Source organism: Cyprinodon tularosa, unplaced genomic scaffold (genome assembly GCF_016077235.1).
Source record: "Cyprinodon tularosa strain WSP-4 unplaced genomic scaffold, ASM1607723v1 ctg369, whole genome shotgun sequence".
Classification (NCBI taxonomy): domain Eukaryota; kingdom Metazoa; phylum Chordata; class Actinopteri; order Cyprinodontiformes; family Cyprinodontidae; genus Cyprinodon; species Cyprinodon tularosa.
In genome coordinates, this window is record NW_024039084.1 from 335,017 (window position 1) to 352,510 (window position 17,494).

General features: G+C 46.1%; 1 protein-coding gene across 1 annotated transcript in view; it reads left to right on the forward strand.

Annotated features, from left to right (window-relative positions):
* lrp6 (low density lipoprotein receptor-related protein 6) overlaps nt 1-17,010 on the forward strand; it is a 41,999-nt gene extending 24,989 nt beyond the window's left edge. Inside the window, exons 9-23 of the mRNA XM_038296184.1 lie at nt 665-954; nt 1,034-1,260; nt 1,340-1,524; nt 6,452-6,775; nt 6,856-7,055; nt 7,783-7,994; nt 8,088-8,278; nt 9,242-9,451; nt 10,709-10,834; nt 10,917-11,153; nt 11,241-11,351; nt 11,425-11,655; nt 13,922-14,058; nt 14,143-14,240; nt 14,372-17,010. Of these exons, the coding sequence (XP_038152112.1) occupies nt 665-954; nt 1,034-1,260; nt 1,340-1,524; nt 6,452-6,775; nt 6,856-7,055; nt 7,783-7,994; nt 8,088-8,278; nt 9,242-9,451; nt 10,709-10,834; nt 10,917-11,153; nt 11,241-11,351; nt 11,425-11,655; nt 13,922-14,058; nt 14,143-14,240; nt 14,372-14,669 (3,077 nt within the window). The 3' untranslated portion in view covers nt 14,670-17,010. The remainder of the gene's footprint in view (nt 1-664; nt 955-1,033; nt 1,261-1,339; nt 1,525-6,451; nt 6,776-6,855; nt 7,056-7,782; nt 7,995-8,087; nt 8,279-9,241; nt 9,452-10,708; nt 10,835-10,916; nt 11,154-11,240; nt 11,352-11,424; nt 11,656-13,921; nt 14,059-14,142; nt 14,241-14,371) is intronic.
* Nucleotides 17,011-17,494: the final 484 nt, after the last annotated feature.

The following is a 17,494-nucleotide window of genomic DNA, read 5'->3' on the forward strand; positions in this document are numbered from 1 at the left end:
GAAGCCAGAGCCTCCTACATATAACATATGGATACAAAAAGTTTGGGACATTTACATGATGGAAGGAATAACATATTCCCTAAGGTTTCAAAAAACAGTTTTTAATACAAGATGGAGCTCTGTCATACCGTTACTAACTCAGTGACACAGCTACAGGATAGCCCTTTTGCATTAACGTATATCTTTGGGTCGATGGAAAATACTATGAATGTGTGGATTGTCTTGTCTCAGGAGGGGATTCATTCAAGTGTTATGTACCATTTTATTTTATTTTACTGTTATCTGCCTGTTGATTTCAATCTGTTGTCATGTATGCTTTATTACATGTGTTAGAACTCCCACTGACTCACCTTTCGATGTCTCGTGTAATATAGTGGCTATGGGTCGGTGGAGACAAAAGATTGTAACTGTGTTCATGTGTTATTAAAAATAAAAAAATAAAGTTCAAAAAAATAAAAAATAAAATAGCATTAAACTCTAAAAGAAACCAGGAAACGTTTTGGGCTCTTTAACTATGCAGACGACATTCAGCTTTACGCTACGATGTCACCAGGTGACGATGAACCCATTAGAGCGCTGCTAGCTTTAGGTGTGCTGGGAGCTTGAGAAGCCGATCTATTTTGGTATGACTGAGGGAACTGACCGGGGTTCTGCTGGTGTTCAGGGACCAACGCCTGTGTGGAGAACAACGGCGGCTGTAGTCACCTGTGCCTGAACACGCCTCACGGCGTTCACTGCGGCTGTCCCAACGGCCTGGAGCTCATCGCTGACATGCAGACCTGCATCGTCCCAGAGGCATTCCTGCTCTTCTCCCGCCACACCGACATTCGCCGCATCTCCCTGGAGACCAACAACAACAACGTGGCCATCCCGCTAACCGGCGTGAAGGAGGCCTCGGCGCTGGACTTCGACGTCACCGACAACCGGATCTACTGGACCGACATCACTCTGAAGGTGGGTTTGTTGGCTAGGTTTGGTTAGAATCTCCGGCTTCAGTTCAGAACCAGGACTCTTACTCGCTGTGATTCTGCAGACCATCAGCCGGGCCTTCATGAACGGCAGCGCTCTGGAGCACGTGGTCCAGTTCGGCTTGGACTATCCCGAGGGGATGGCGGTGGATTGGCTGGGGAAGAACTTGTACTGGGCCGACACCGGCACCAATCGCATCGAAGTGGCCAAGCTGGACGGACAGCACCGGCAGGTTCTGGTCTGGAAGGATTTGGACAGTCCCAGAGCTCTGGCTCTGGATCCAGCTGAGGGGTGAGGATTGAAGGAGTTCTTCTTTGGCCCAATGTCTCCTCCTTTCTGTTATCACCCGTTCTGATTCTGATCCCTGCAGGTACATGTACTGGACCGAGTGGGGCGGGAAGCCCAAGATCGACCGGGCTGCCATGGACGGAACCGGCCGCATCACGCTGGTGTCGGATGTCGGCCGCGCCAATGGACTGACCATCGACTACGCAGAGCGGCGGCTCTACTGGGCCGACCTGGACACCACCCTGATTGAATCGTCCAACATGCTCGGTAAGACTCAGAACCAGACCTGGACCTCCTGTTGAGCTGGACGCACTTATCCACCAACGCAGACCTGAAGGTCCAGAACAAGAGAGTGATTCATTCTGGAGGCTCTAGTCCCCCAGAACCAAGTTCAACCGGTCACTAAATAGGATTATGGTTCTGATCAGGTCCATTTGTCAGCTTGGTCTGCTTACCTTGGTTCGGTCACTTCACATATTCCTCTCAGAACGGCGATGGTTCTGGTTCAGATGGAAACTGATAGAACTCCATTAAATCTGATCTTAGAGTTTTGGACCCTCAGAGAACCTGATCCATCTCTGGAGCTCCGGTCCAAACCGTATGAGTATACCTGAGTGGACCAGTACCACAGAGTATTAGGGCCAGGTTAGAGATTTTTTTTTATTTGAGAATAAAGTTGTAACATTACGAGAATAAAATCATTATACTACAACCCATTTCAGAAAGAAAGCTTTGAGCTCCGACCAGCGTATGATGGCCGACCAACTCCACCAATCAGAAACCAGAGTCCACTTTGACATGCTGCCCAGTTTGATGTTGGTGCTAAAAGATTTCCTTATTTGTCAAACCAGAGTCAAAGTATGACTCCCCATAATGCTCGACATTTCACATTTTAGTGAAGAAGGTGCTTCTTGTAAGAGTTGCCATAAAATCCAACCTGTTTGTCATAATGTTACGACTTTATTCGCGCAATTTTACCACTTTATCCTCGTAATGTTATGGCTATTCTCGTTGTGACTATTCTCATAATGTTACGACTTTATTCTGGCAATTTTATGACTATTCTCGTAATGTTGCGACTTTATTCTCACAATTTTACGACTTTATTGTCGTAATGTTATGACTATTCTCGTTATGACTATTCTCGTACTTTTACGAGTTTTTTCTCATAATTTTATGACATTATTCTCATGATGTTACGATTTTATTCTCATTATTTTACGACTTTATTCTCATAATGTTACGACTTAATTCTCGCAATTTTACGACTTTATTCAAGTAATGCTGACTATTCTCTTTGTAACTATTCTTTTAATTTTACACGTTTTTTCTCATAATTTTATGACATTATTCTCATGTTACGACTTTATTCTGATAATGTTACGACTGTATTCTCGCAATTTTACGACTTTATTCTCATAGTGTTACTACTTTATTCTTGCAATTTTCCAACTTTATTCACGTAATTTTGACTATTCTTGTTGTGACTATTCTAAGACTTTGTTCCCGAAATAGAAGGGAAAAAAAATCCCTAGCCTTGCCCTAGAACCAGAAAGGTTCTGCTGGTTTAACACTAGAACTACTGGGGTCGTCATTTTTCTGAGGTTTTTAAGGGAAATAACTTTATTTATATTAATCATATGTTGCTCGGGTAACTGACTTTTCCTGTTTCTATATTTTCTTCGTTTTCATGTAATTTTTTTTAATGAAATAAAAAATGTAAAAATTAATATGGTTAATTTTACCTCCATTTTCCACAGCTGTCATTTTTACGGCATTGCTAATTCTTCCCGCGGGTGATTGACATTCATACCGTTGCCTAGCAACCAACAATCTAGCAAGAACTCTAATACGGGAAAATGGCTTTCAGAAGAAATCTAACCGCGAAAAAGGCTTAGAAATGCTTCAAAATATTTATGTTAGCGATTCAGGCGGAGAGGGAGAGACAGGTGATCATCCTCGGGGGAGTCCGAGGATGATCACCTATCCACGGGAAAACGCAGACGTATTATTACATCCTCAGACAATAATAAAACTTTTGCTCACGTTTTGGTTAGCACTGCCCACACCTCAGTTAGTACACTAAACCAGAGCCCGTGGTCTACTACAATCACACACAGGTCGGCGTGGATGTGTCGGATCAGATGATTAGAAAGTATTCTCTAAAAGCTCCAAAGCAAAGCTGGCCTGTGGCTGTGTTTTACGATCTCCTGGACATAGCAGCTATAAATGCATTGGTTTTGTTCAGGAGCAGTTTGAACGTCACCGTCTCACGCAGAGATTTTATTCTTAAACTTGTAAAACCAGCAGGTTACCGTCCTCTCCGCCGCTGAAGAGCAGCTGCTTCAAAGCTGCACAAAAAAAACGCTCTTATGAGGTTTGTCATAAATGTGAAAGGGTGTTCTGGGGGAAATTTTTAAGGGTAATCAATCAATTTCTACACTGCAAAAAATTGCTATCTTAATAAGTTATTTTTTTTTTAAATAAGTGCATTTTTTTCCTTAATTTAGGAACTAAGTGAGACACTTTGCCAATGGAATAAGACCATTTACATTTAAAATAAGAAAACATAACTGCATTGTCTAATTTCAAGTGCATATTATCTAATTATCTTATTTTAAGGGAAAAACTGCAATTTCAAACTTCGAACCTTGGTAGTAAAACGGTCTTATTTTACTGATTTATTTTTAATAAACATTTAGACCACAAATAATAATAATAGCAAATAATACATCCTTTAAAAAAATATATAGAAGACATTTTTTAAGGTTTATATATCCACAATGGGTTTATATCGCACACTAGAAGCATTTCAGTTGATGACATAATCACTACTCATGCGTTTCATAGGGAAAAATGTTGCACGTCAAATTGACGGCCAGTGGGAATTCTGGTGTTAAGACTGGCTCATCAGCCTGGTTCTGATATTAGATTTCTAGATGATCATATACAGGTGCTGGTCATAAAATTAGAATATCATGAAAAAGTAGATTGATTTCAGTAATTCCATTTAAAAAGTGAAACTTGTATATTATATTCATACATTACATACAAACTCATATATTTCAGATGTTTATTTTGTTTAATTTTGATGATTACAAATGACAACAAATGAAAATCTCAAATTCATCATATCAGAAAATTAGAATATCGTGAAAAGGTTCAAAATTGATGGCCCCTGGTGCCACACTCTAATCAGCTAATTAACTCAAACCACCTGCAAAAGCCTTTAAATGGTCTTTCAGTCTAGTTCTATAGGCTACACAATCATGGGGAAGACTGCTGACTTGACAGTTGTCCAAAAGACGACCATCGACACCTTGCACAAGGAGGGCAAGACACAAAAGGTCATCGCTAAAGAGGCTGGCTGTTCACAGAGCTCAGTGTCCAAGCACATTAATAGAGAGGCGAAGGGAAGGAAAAGATGTGGTCGAAAAAAGTGTACAAGCAAGAGAGATAACCGCACCCTGGAGAGGATTGTGAAACAAAACCCATTCAAAAATGTGGGGGAGATTCACAGAGTGGACTGCAGCTGGAGTGAGTGCTTCAAGAACCACCACACACAGACGTATGAAAGACATGGGTTTCTGCTGTCGCATTCCTTGTGTCAAGCCACTCTTGAACCACAGACAGCGTCAGAAGCGTCTTGCCTGGGCTAAAGAGAAACAGGACTGGACTGCTGGTGAGTGGTCCAAAGTCATGTTCTCTGATGAAAGTAAATTTTGCATTTCCTTTGGAAATCAAGGTCCCAGAGTCTGGAGGAAAAGAAGAGAGGCACTTCATCCACGTTGCTTGAAGTCCAGTGTAAAGTTTCCACAGTCAGTGATGGTTTGGGGTGCCATGTCATCTGCTGGTGTTGGTCCATTGTGTTTTCTGAGGTCCAGGGTCAACGCAGCCACATACCAGGAAGTTTTAGAGCACTTCATGCTTCCTGCAGCTGACCAACTTTTTGGAGATGCAGATTTCATTTTCCAACAGGACTTGGCACCTGCACACAGTGCCAAAGCTACCAGTACCTGGTTGAAGGACCATGGTATCCCTGTTCTTAATTGGCCAGCAAACTCTCCTGACCTTAACCCCATAGAAAATCTATGGGGTATTGTGAAGAAGAAGATGCAATACACCAGACCCAACAATTCAGAAGAGCTAAAAGCCACTATTAGAGCAACCTGGGCTATCATAACACCTGAGCAGTGCCACAGACTGATCGACTCCATGCCACGCCGCATTGCTGCAGTAATACAGGCCAAAGGAGGCCCAACTAAATACTGAGTGCTGTACATGCTCATACTTTTCATGTTCATACTTTTCAGTTGGCCAACATTTCTATAAATCCTTTGTTTTTATTGGTCTTCAGCAATATTCTAATTTTCTGATATGATGAATTTGAGATTTTCATTTGTTGTCATTTGTAATCATCAAAATTAAACAAAATAAACATCTGAAATATATGAGTTTGTATGTAATGTATGAATATAATATACAAGTTTCACTTTTTAAATGGAATTACTGAAATCAATCTACTTTTTCATGATATTCTAATTTTATGACCAGCACCTGTAGATCGTTTAGATTTAGAAATGTAGCGACTTCTCAGCTGGTTTTTAAGAATTGGGCTATTTTGAGAGGTTCTAAAATGTTTTTTTTTTTTTTTTTTTATACTTCCTGGACTGATTCTGACATAGTTTGACGGTGGTGGTATTTTGGCTGGTCCTGGTCCAGTTCTAAGCTGGTCCTGGTCCAGTTTCTGCTCTGGAAAAACGATCTAGAAATAAGTTAAAATGTCTTGAATTAAGTGCATTTACATTTAATTTGAGTAGGTAAATGAGATAGTTTGCCAATGGAATTAGTTTGTTTACTCCTAAAATAAGATAATTAGATAAAATGAACTTGAAATAAGACAATGTAATTGTGTTTTCTTATTTTAAATCTAAATTGTCTTCTTCCATTGGTAAAATGTCTGTCTCCTCAATCCAAGAACAAAAGCACTTATTTTAAGAGAAAGAGGACCTATCTAGATTTAGATTTTTTCCGTTGTGGCTGACTCTGGTTCTGTTTGAGGCAGATTCTGGTCGGTTCTGGACTGTTTTTATCGGCTGGTTCTGTTTTGCCTCGTTCTGCTCTCTGACCGACCCAAACTGCCGTCGCTTCTGTCTCGTCTCCTTCCTGATTTTCCCGTTTTCTGTTCTTCCAGGTCAGGAACGCGAGGTGATCGCCGATGACCTCCCCCACCCCTTCGGACTCACCCAGTACCAGGACTACATCTACTGGACGGACTGGAGCCACCGCAGCATCGAGCGGGCCAACAAGTCGAGCGGTCAGAACCGGACCCTGATCCAGGGCCACCTGGACTACGTGATGGACATCCTGGTCTTCCACTCCTCCAGACAGGCCGGCTGGAACGCCTGCGCCTCCACCAACGGACACTGCTCCCACCTCTGCCTCGCCGTGCCCAGCAGCTTCGTCTGCGGATGCCCCGCCCATTTCTCCCTGAACTACGACAACAAGACGTGCAGCGGTGAGCCGCTCGGAGCCAGAGGTTTCTGCTGCTGGTCGGATCCGGCCTCGTCTCTGACCACCTGTCTTTGTTCCCTGCAGCTCCCACATCGTTCCTGCTCTTCAGCCAGAAGGCGGCCATCAACCGGATGGTGATCGACGAGCAGCAGAGCCCGGACATCGTCCTGCCCATCCACAACCTGAAGAACGTCCGCGCCATCGACTACGACCCGCTGGACAAGCAGCTGTACTGGATCGACTCCAAACAGAACATCCGGAGGTCCCAGGAGGACGGGAACCAGGTACCACCTCTGATTCAGTTTCAGGAATCCTGCTGGTTCTGATGGACTTCCAGAACTTTCCCATCTGTTTGGTTTTAACCTGGAATTCACAGCAGAGTTGACGGCCAACAATCAGAGAGGAGATGTTGAGCTGATTCCAGATCAGCCAGGCAGAAAGCAGCCCTGGATGGAGTTTTGGGTCCGGACCCAGATTGTGTAAACACTGCGGGTCCGGATCGTCTCCCCGGTGGTCTGTAGGTCTAAATAAAGCAGGTTTTCCATCAATTATTCCCAGCGGCGGCTCTGAAAATAAACCCAGAAGGAAACCTGAGCCCAGAAAGCAGCGGCACTGCTGGTTCTGATCATCGTCATCCTCCCTCATCACCTCAGAGCTGTGAAATCCACTTTCAGAACCGCTCAGAACTCTGATGCGGTCCATTTCACCACCGCATCCAAAGCAGAACCAGGTGCCAGTAGCTCAAACTGGTCATAAACTCCTGCTGCTGATCCGGCACAGATTTAAGGGGTCCAATTTAAGTCCTGGAGCTGCTGGAAGCATTAGGAGGTTTTACTCTGTTTGGTTCTGGAGCGGTTCTGATTCCTGAGCTTTTTACATTTGATTTTGTTTTATTCTGTAATCAAATAAACCAGTTTGTGATTTCTGGGCTGCTTTCAGAAGTGATTGGACAGGAACCGATCCGTTTGTTGGTTCTGATCCAGCTGACTGTCTTCTGTCTGGTCCTGTCAGAGCGTAACGGTGGTGTCGAGCTCCTGGCTCGGACACGGACCGGGCCTTCAGCTGTACGACCTGAGCATCGACATCTACAGCCGCTTCATCTACTGGACCAGCGAGGTGACCAACGTGGTCAACGTGAGCCGGACGGACGGCAGCAGAGTGGGCGTGGTCCTGCGGGGCGAGCACGACAAGCCGCGGGCCATCGTGGTCAACCCGGAGAAAGGGTCAGTATGTGGTGCTCAGACAGTTCCGGCGTCCGGGTTCACGGTCCGGTTCTATGCAGATGTTTACAGCCCGCTTCCTCCTCCGCCCTACAGGTACATGTACTTCACCAACCTGCAGGACCGCTCGCCCAAGATCGAGCGGGCGGCTCTGGACGGGACGGAGCGGGAGGTTCTGTTCTTCAGCGGGCTGGGTAAACCCGCCGCTCTGGCCATCGACAACCAGGCGGGGAAGCTGTTCTGGGTGGACTCGGACCTGCGGCGCATCGAGAGCAGCGACCTGTCCGGTGAGTCTGATCTCTCAGACAATCTGAGGTCTCAGTTTCAGGATGTGTGGCGCCTCCTGTAGGACATCCACAGTACCTCAGCTGGTTCTGATCACATTGAAACAGAATCAAATGGATCTAATCCTGATGCTCTCTAAATGTCGGTAAGGGGGCAGTTCTCCCAGGGATCCAGCAAAATCCAGACAGCCACCACCAGCGTTTTAAAAGCAATGTTCCTCAAATATATCTTAGAGCAGGTTCTTCAGAACTACATCTACTTCAGGTCCTCCTTCACCTGAAAGGATGAGCCAGGAGGACGAGGGGAGGGTTTCTGCTTTCCCACGCTCCGATCCATCGCAGCCTTTCTGGTGTGAGGCTCGGTTTAAACCAGGAATCTTCCTGACCGGATCTAAAGCCTGATCCAGTTTGTGTCAGGAAAAGCTTTCAGCTCCAAGATGTTCTATTAAAGGACGGAACCTGCTCTAAATTATGGCTTAAAAAAAGCAGTAGATCTGGATTAGCCATCTGAATTCATCACTGCCTGGTTCTGGATCTGTTGAAATCCAGAAAATTCTGACTTATCTGCTGTTTTACTGCGACTTTAAAGTGTCCTGAATTCAGAACAGAATCTAGAACTAAACACTTCTAGGTCGAAGGATTCTAGATCTAGTGTCTGAATGCCTTCTGGAAGACATGTGAGTCTAGAGCTATCTAAATAGAGTTCAGCCCAGCAGAAAGGATGTCATCTCCTTTGGTAACCTAGGAGACGGTTCAGATTCTGGGAACAACCCCTTTGGAATCTGGCTGTGTTTGATTCGGAGCTCCAGTTAAATGTTAATTGTGTCCCCCCCCCTGTCCCTCCTGCCTCCCCCTCCTGCCTCACCTCTCAGCTCCTCTCCCGTTTTGTTGCCTTTGTTCCTGAAGTTCTCGCCCTTTTTTTTTTTTTTACACTCCCTGGTGCTTTTATTTTGGTAAATGCTGCAGGAGCCAATCGGATCGTGATTGCGGACTCGAACATCCTGCAGCCGGTGGGCCTGACGGTGTTCGGGAACCACCTTTACTGGATCGACAAGCAGCAGCAGATGATCGAGAGGATCGACAAAAACACGAGGGAGGGCCGCACCAAGGTCCAGGCCCGGGTCGCCTACCTGAGCGACATCCACGCCGTGCACGAGATCGACATGCAGGAGTACCGTAAGTCAATGCTCCAGCAAATGGACTGATCCATCTTTCTGACCAGTAGCTGTTATCTGACCAGTCTGGTTCTGTCTTGGTTCAAAGCTGGTCACAGCATGATCAGCAGGTAAATACTGCAGAAGAATCCACCCATATCTGATCCAAAATAATCACTAAGAGCATCCCAGAGCCAAGTCTAAAAAACCGAACAATCATGATCAATCATGCGTCAGGGTGGCAGCTCGGACGGCGCATAACTCCGGTAGTGTAAGGACGAGAGGCGGGGTTACACACTGGACAGTTCGCCAGTCTGACGCGCGGAAATACAGATCACACAACCACCTAAGGACAATTTACAGATGGCTTAAAACCAGTTAAAATCTAATTAAATCCAGTCCAAAGCAGAGCTTAAAGTCGTAACTGTACTCTTTCAGACAATATTGTCGTAAAATTGAGGGCATTTCTATAAAAAAAAAAAATCCTGTCTTCAATCTGTATATTATTCTTTCCGTTATCTTCTGCAGGCCAGTTAGTTATCCGCCAGCTTGTACACCTAACTACGACCAATCATATATCAACGATCGTCTGTCAATCAAGTTTTTTCGGTCATAGCATCTTGGTTCATATGTCGCAGCTAATATACGCAATGATTGAAATCAGAAATCAGAATCATTTCCTTTCCCATTGAGTTGCGTCCCAGTGTTCACGGGGATGGACGTCTGTGTCTTCAGCAGGCGTAGAGCTAACAGAACTGGCAGCGTTGCGAGGCAAGGGCTCAAACATGTACGGCTGTAAGCCTTCTACACCAAACCAAGCTTCTGCCGCCCTGGCGTCCTCTTCCACAACATCTTCGTCCCCGCTTTCCTCCTCTAAATAAAAAATGGATGATGGAGGAGTCTCATCCACGACCTCCGACACTAAACTCTCCTCCTCTTGCATGTTTCCTCTGTCCATAGCGTTCCTTGACAGTGTCGTTTCTAAGTCACCAATTTAGTGCTACTTGGTGCCAATGGAATTTCCCATTGGGAACCTACTAGCACTAAGATGCTAACTGGTTAGCAAGATGCTTCAGACAAACAACCCTACCCCTTCATATATGACCAATCACATTCACTTTATTCACTCGTGTAAAGTCAGCCAGCCACATAGAGAAAGGAAAGGATAATCTATCTAGCTTTAAATTTTCTAGAATGAACTGCTTTTCACATGAATTCCGTTTTTTTAAGGCGAATCTGAGCTGAAACGTAACTTTCCGTCTCTATCGGACTCCTTCAGGGAACCATCCGTGTACGAAGGACAACGGCGGCTGCTCCCACATCTGCATCGTGAAGGGAGATGGAACCACGCGCTGCTCCTGCCCCGTCCACCTGGTTCTGCTGTCGGACGAGCTCACCTGTGGCGGTAAGCTGAGGCGTTCCTGTAGACCCGCGGTGTCGGCGGCGGAAGCGTCTGACCGAGCCGTCCTGTTTTCTGTCGTCCTCAGAGCCGCCCACCTGCTCGCCCTTGCAGTTCGCCTGCCTGTCCGGCGAGGTGGACTGCATCCCCAACACCTGGAGGTGCGACGGTTACCCCGAGTGCGAGGACGGCAGCGACGAGAAGGACTGCCCCGTCTGCTCCGACTTGGAGTTCCAGTGCGACAGCCGGCAGTGCATTGAGCTGAGCCTGCGCTGCAACAGGGAGGTCAACTGCCAGGACGGCTCCGACGAGAACAAATGTGAAGGTGAGTGTCTCCCCGCTGTGGTTCCCATGCGGTGGAAAGGTTCTGGGTTTGGGTGGAACTGATGGAGCGCCGCGCTTGTGTTCGCAGTCCGCTGCCCTGCCGAGCAGTTCTCCTGCTCCAACGGTCAGTGCATCGGAAAACACAAGAAGTGCGACCACAACATGGACTGCAGTGACAACTCCGACGAGATCGGCTGCTGTGAGTCTCTTTGCGAGCGGCTTAAACCGACCCGGTCTGCAGAACCGTTACTTAGGTCTCTCTTTGTTTTCAGACGCCACAGAGGAGCCGCCGGCTCCGACCAACAGCACCATCAGCTCCATCGTGGCCGTGGTCATGGCGCTGTTTGTGGTCGGCGCCATCTACTTCGTCTGCCAGCGGGTGCTCTGTCCTCACATGAAGGACGACGGCGAGACGGTCACCAATGACTTCGTGGTCCACGGACAGTCGTCGGTGCCGCTCGGATACGTGCCGCATCCAAGCTCTCTGTCCAGCTCGCTGCCAGGTGAGTCGGACCGGCTCAGAGTTCCCAGCGTGGAGATTAGTAAATTTTCGTCCATAAAACGGGTGACTGAGTAGAATCAGGCTGGAATTCCAGGATTTTGTGTGTGGGCGGAGCTTACCACTGAGCCGAAACATGGACCGTTCCTCAATTCACAAGGAAGCGAGTACGGACTCGTGTCCTCGCTAGGTATGTTATTGAGAAGAACACAGGAAAATCTGGACTGTGGGAGAACAGGAGCATGCTGCATAAATAGGGGTCAATTAGAACAGTAGTGTACTGATGACATCACCACACGCTCAGCTCGTCTAGAGCTGCATTTCACCTCCTGTTACTAATAATCTCTAGATAATAATACATTTTTACTTTTTCATTTAGTGGGGGAATAATAATGAACACATTCAGACAAACAAATCATAAAGCCTCCATCATAGCCAGCGGTCCTTCACACACGGCTATGCAGAGCGAGGGCTGCTGCAGACGGGCTAACGTTAGCCCTGGCTGCGGTTAGCCTCAGAGCCCCGCTGGTTGCTATGGTTCTCTCAACATCCGAACTTTTTTTGAATTACGAACTAAATCAGTAAATGGGCCATATAGTGACACTAAAGCCAGACTTACGCTGTGATTTGTTGCCCTTTTTGGGGCAACAAATTTCCTGATCGGGAATGTACAATATGTGTACACTAGGGCTGCAACAACGAATCGATAAAATCGATAAAAATCGACTTTTAAAAGCGTTGGCAACGAATTTCATCATCGATTAGTTGTGTCGCGCGATTATTGCGTCATCCGCCGCGCCGTCATCACTGCCTCTTGACTGAAAGAGGAAGAAAAAAAAAATGGCAGAGCGAGTTAGCTCTGCAGGTGCAGTGTTGCCAACTCAGCGACTTTTCAGACCCCTCCAGCGACTATTTTCCAAAAAAGCGATTAGCGACAAATCTGGCGACTTTTTTCGGTGTCCCTGGCGGCTTTTGGAGACTCTTACGTGAAAGCATGCATCGTTCCTACTCTGCCGTGGGGCGCCTCCCCCCGCTCCCGCAGGAGTCCCTCTCAGCTCTGCAGTCAGAGCCTCAGCGTCCAGACTGCAAATGAAGCGCGTATGCACCGGGATTGTGCGGGGCAAATTGATCACAATAATTAAAATAGCCTGCGCTTTGTAAAGCGAAAAAAGTGATAACATGCAACTTTTTTCAAAAGAAATTAACATGGCACGGAACCACCATGTTTGTTTGGTTTTAAAGTGGGGAAACGTAACGTTAGTTTCTCAGGTAGCTCATCTGATGCTTTCCTTACCTTGTTAGTAGGTTACAGACAGTGATAAGGTTGGCTACTTATTTTACTTTTAATTTCATTTGAATTAACTTAAGCAGCGTTTACAATTACTTTATAAAGAAAATTAACTTGCAAATTATGAGGGCAAGGCTTTTAAAGTTTAAATCTTCTGGTGAAGATAAAGTAAAGAAGATCCTGCAATTTATGGAAGTAAAGCAGAACAAAATCCAGCAAGATCAGTAATATGTCAATTAATTATATGCTACATTCCCATGTAAATTGGAGTCTTTGGAGGATGTGTTTTTTTACCACCCCTAGTTCTCTCATTTTTATTCCAAATACAATTTATAATTTGAATCACAGGGCTATTTTTATCTCTATGGTTCAGTATTTTCTCAAGTAGCAACTTTAACTGCTGTACTTTCCTGTCTTAAAAGGCAGAACTCTTCTAGTCTAAAAAAACTCATTTGTTGAAATGGGGGGACCTATTGTTTGAACCCCTTAGGGGCTTTTAAAAACAAAAATGTCTTTTTGTGCTTTATGAAACAAAGTACCCTATATTTTGTGGATGTACAGCTACATTTCTCATGTAAGTTTGCGTAGTTTTTACACAAACATTTATTTTTCATATTGCACCAGTACAGTTAATGAGCAACCTGTACTTGTGTGCTTGTTTGTTCTGTCTAAAATGTTTATTTTGGAATAAAGAGGTTAATATAAAAAATATTTTTTGTCCGATTCATCGATTAATCGAAAAAACAATCGTCCGATTCATCGATTTTTAAAATAATCGTTAGTTGCAGCCCTAGTGTACACAAGTACACATATTGAGCAACGGCCATGGTCAAACCCAGCAGCTCAGTTCTAGAGGGTTTTTTTGTTAGGTTGGATCCGAGCTGGTTCTGAATGTGTGAAATCTTCCAGTCAGTCTCTGTGTTGAATCACTGCCGATCAGATGAAATCAGGCTTAACTTTCCGGTTCTGACCCGATCTTCAGGTATGTCCAGAGGGAAGTCTGTGATTGGTTCTCTGAGCATCATGGGTGGCAGCAGCGGCCCGCTGTACGACCGCGCTCACGTCACCGGAGCCTCATCCAGCAGCTCGTCCAGCACCAAAGGCACCTACTTCCCCCCGGTGAGAGAGAGTCAGAACTCGGCCCGGTCCGTTCCGGTCCCAGCCGGGTTCTGTTCTGTTGTTCTGATGACTCTCTGCTTCCAGATCCTGAACCCGCCTCCGTCCCCGGCCACCGTGCGCTCCCAGTACACCCTGGAGTTTGGTTACTCCTCCAACAGCCCCTCCACTCACCGCTCCTACAGGTACAGGTCCAGTCTGGAACCAGAACTGTCTGACCATTTGGGTTCTGGGGACTGAAATGTGTTGGTTCTTGGGGATCGGGAACCTTCACGTGGAATTCTCTGGAATATTAATCCATGTTTTCCCTCTTCAGCTACCGGCCCTACACCTACCGCCACTTCGCCCCGCCCACCACGCCCTGCAGCACCGACGTCTGCGACAGCGACTACACGCCAGGGCGCCGGCCGCTCAAGTCCGCGGCCGCCGCCAAGGGCTACACCAGCGACCTCAACTACGACTCGGAGCCTTTCCCGCCGCCGCCGACGCCCCGCAGCCAGTACCTGTCGGCGGAGGAGAACTGTGAGAGCTGCCCGCCGTCTCCTTACACGGAGCGCAGCTACTCCCACCACCTGTACCCGCCGCCGCCCTCCCCGTGCACGGACTCCTCGTGAGCAAAGCTCCGCCCTCCCTCACTGTAAATAACAATTGTTTATATCTGAGGTAAAAAAAAAAAAAACATAAAAACAAAAGAAAACAAAAACGGGAAGAGACTGAAGCAGCGACGGAGCGAGGGGATAAAAGGGAAGCGGAGGAAGGCGAGCTGCTGAACTTTTGTACAGAACAGAGAAATCATATTTATATATTTTCTATACTGATGATGATGATGATGCCATAGAATTTGTACATTTTTAACAGAAGCTTTTATTAAACTCGCCACAGAGCAAAAGTTGCCTTAAAGCCGGAGAGAAACGGCGCCGATCAGTTGGACTCCTCTGATGCCAAATACAAGCAGCGGCCACAGGCCCCGCCCACTCAGAGGGCGGGATGGCATCCCGTCAGGATGGGAGGCCGCCCCGTCAGCTCCGCACTGACCCAGCAGAACCTTTCTTTTTGTCCCTCTCCAGCCTCCGTACGGGGGGGCGCTCGCATCCTGATGGGATTCAAACCAAATCGTCTGGCGGCTCTTCTCCGTCGCCGTCTCACACGAGGAGGAAGAACCGCTCCTCATCATCATCACAACTTGTGCCTGAGCAGTGCCACAACTCCATGTGCTTTTATTTTGAAACCCCCCAGAAACTGCAGTGCCCACAGAATGCTCTATAGTATTTTTGTACCACATACTGTGTAGATACGTATTTATAAGCTATATAGGGAATCATTGTAAATGTCTCATCGACCTCCTGCAGCTCTTCTCATTCCTGCTCTTTTTATATTCCCTCCTTCTATTTTTCTACCAAACCAACAACTCTGACAATCTCACAACATATCCAACTTTTTACCGTCGCTCTCGCCTGTGATGCACCCTCTGCTCCTCGGCGTCAGGACGCAGGAGGTCACTTCCTGACCCCTTTTCCAGTCAGGCGTCGCCCTGAGAACGACCACCAGCCCGAATCGAGACAATCTTTCTAACGCTTTGAAACGGAACAAAGGAGCTTCAACTCAGATTTTAGATTTTTGTTTAAACTGGGGGGGAAAAAAGCACACGTTCGGAGGAGTTTTGGGGGTCGTGCAGAAACGTGGTAACGAAGTTAGTGAACCTGTTTGCTGGGCATCAGGACCTGCCCAGCGACCACTGGAAGCACTAATCCAAACCATTAATAAGCTTTAACATGTAAACACCTAAATCTGGCTCTAGAGATGTTTTAGACCCCTTCAGGGGACGTGCAGCCTCTCTATGATTCATAATTCTGGCTGTTTCAGGCTCACACATGGTCTAAGCCTCCATATGACCTTAGATGCGTTCTTCAGGGCAGTCCTGAACCCATCTTGTCCTTCCAAACATGGATGTCTGCTGTCCTGAGTCTCTGAACATTCTATACACCAAGTTTAGTCCTTGTTTGACCTCCATACATCCAGGTTTTGGTCGTCCTGAGTCTGACAGTGTTTCTTGGAGTTAGAAGCCTTAATATTTACGATTTTGTCAGCCTGAGTCTCTGTGACATTTGCTGAGTTCCAGTACAGCATAAGCACCTAGTTTCTGGGCAGAAATTGGACGCCATACCTGGTCCACGGCTAGTTTTTTGGTCGTCTTGAGACTCCATACAGCCTCCATGCGTCCAGCTGAAGATGCCTGTATTTCAGCCCTGCTCCTCTTTTCTGTTGGAAAGGTTCTCGTTTCTGCACTTTAAAACGTTTTTTTTTTCTTTATTGTCTTTTATCCGGTACAAAATGACTGAAACCGACGATGGGCGGACTTTACAGTCTGGTCTGCAATCGGTTTGTAAAATCTGAGACATCAGATATGAACAAAACTTTTTAAAAACTTGTTTAAGCTGAACTGGAATCAAACCTGTGATCTGATTTTATTTTTTTAAAGCCACTAAAGAACCATATGAGGGAAATAATTCAGTGACAGTAAAATAAATGAGAACTTTGATTTGATTTGGCGTTGTTCATGTGTTTTGTGTCTGAAATGTGAAGACGGTGTTGCTTCCAGATTCCCACCAAATATTCTCAATTTTCTTCTTGAGGATTTTCTGTTTGGATGCTTGGAAAAAAAAAAGTTTCAGGATGGATGATGATTTGCTCATCCTTCCTGCAGACTTGCCATTAGGCCTGCAGGGGGTGCTGTTGGACAGAGTGAAAGTGGACAATAAAGGCTCCTAGGAAGTAGAAAGGTTATGAAAAAAAGCACTTTTATTCTCCGGGAATCCTTCATCTCTTTGGATCCGCTGCCGACGTGGACGGTGGTGTCCTCGGGTTCAGCGCCTCCAGCTGCCACAATAAGCTGTTGTTACTCATCAGATGCTGGTTTTGTTTTCTTTTTGTTAAATATAAACTTAGTGAACTTTTCCTGCAGAGTCCGAGTGCTGATTAAACACAAACACGGCAGATAAATCCATGAATGCATTGCTTTTCCCATCAAAATTCCTCATAAACTAAAAAAGAGGGATAATGGTTAAGAACTGCAATTATCTGAACCTTTGTTTAAAAAAATTATGGATCAGCATGAAGTGATTTATGAAGTACGCTCTTTAAGGAAGAATCTGAGTAGCAGTAACCAGATCAGGAAACTGAGCAGGTGTTGATAAACAGCTTTACCCTGCAGAGCAGCTGACCCTGAGCACAGGGTGCTGTGGAGCTGGATTCAGCTGCCCAATCAGGATGAAGATGCATGACCAAGTGGGCTCTAGCCTCTGTTACCACGGTAACGGGTGACCAACTAGAAGAGCTCCTGCCCATGATGCATCCTGAACCTGGAAGGAGCGAGGGAGAAGGCTGCAGAGCTCTGACCAGAAGCAGAACCTGATTTCCTTTTACTACTAGTCTGTAGCAT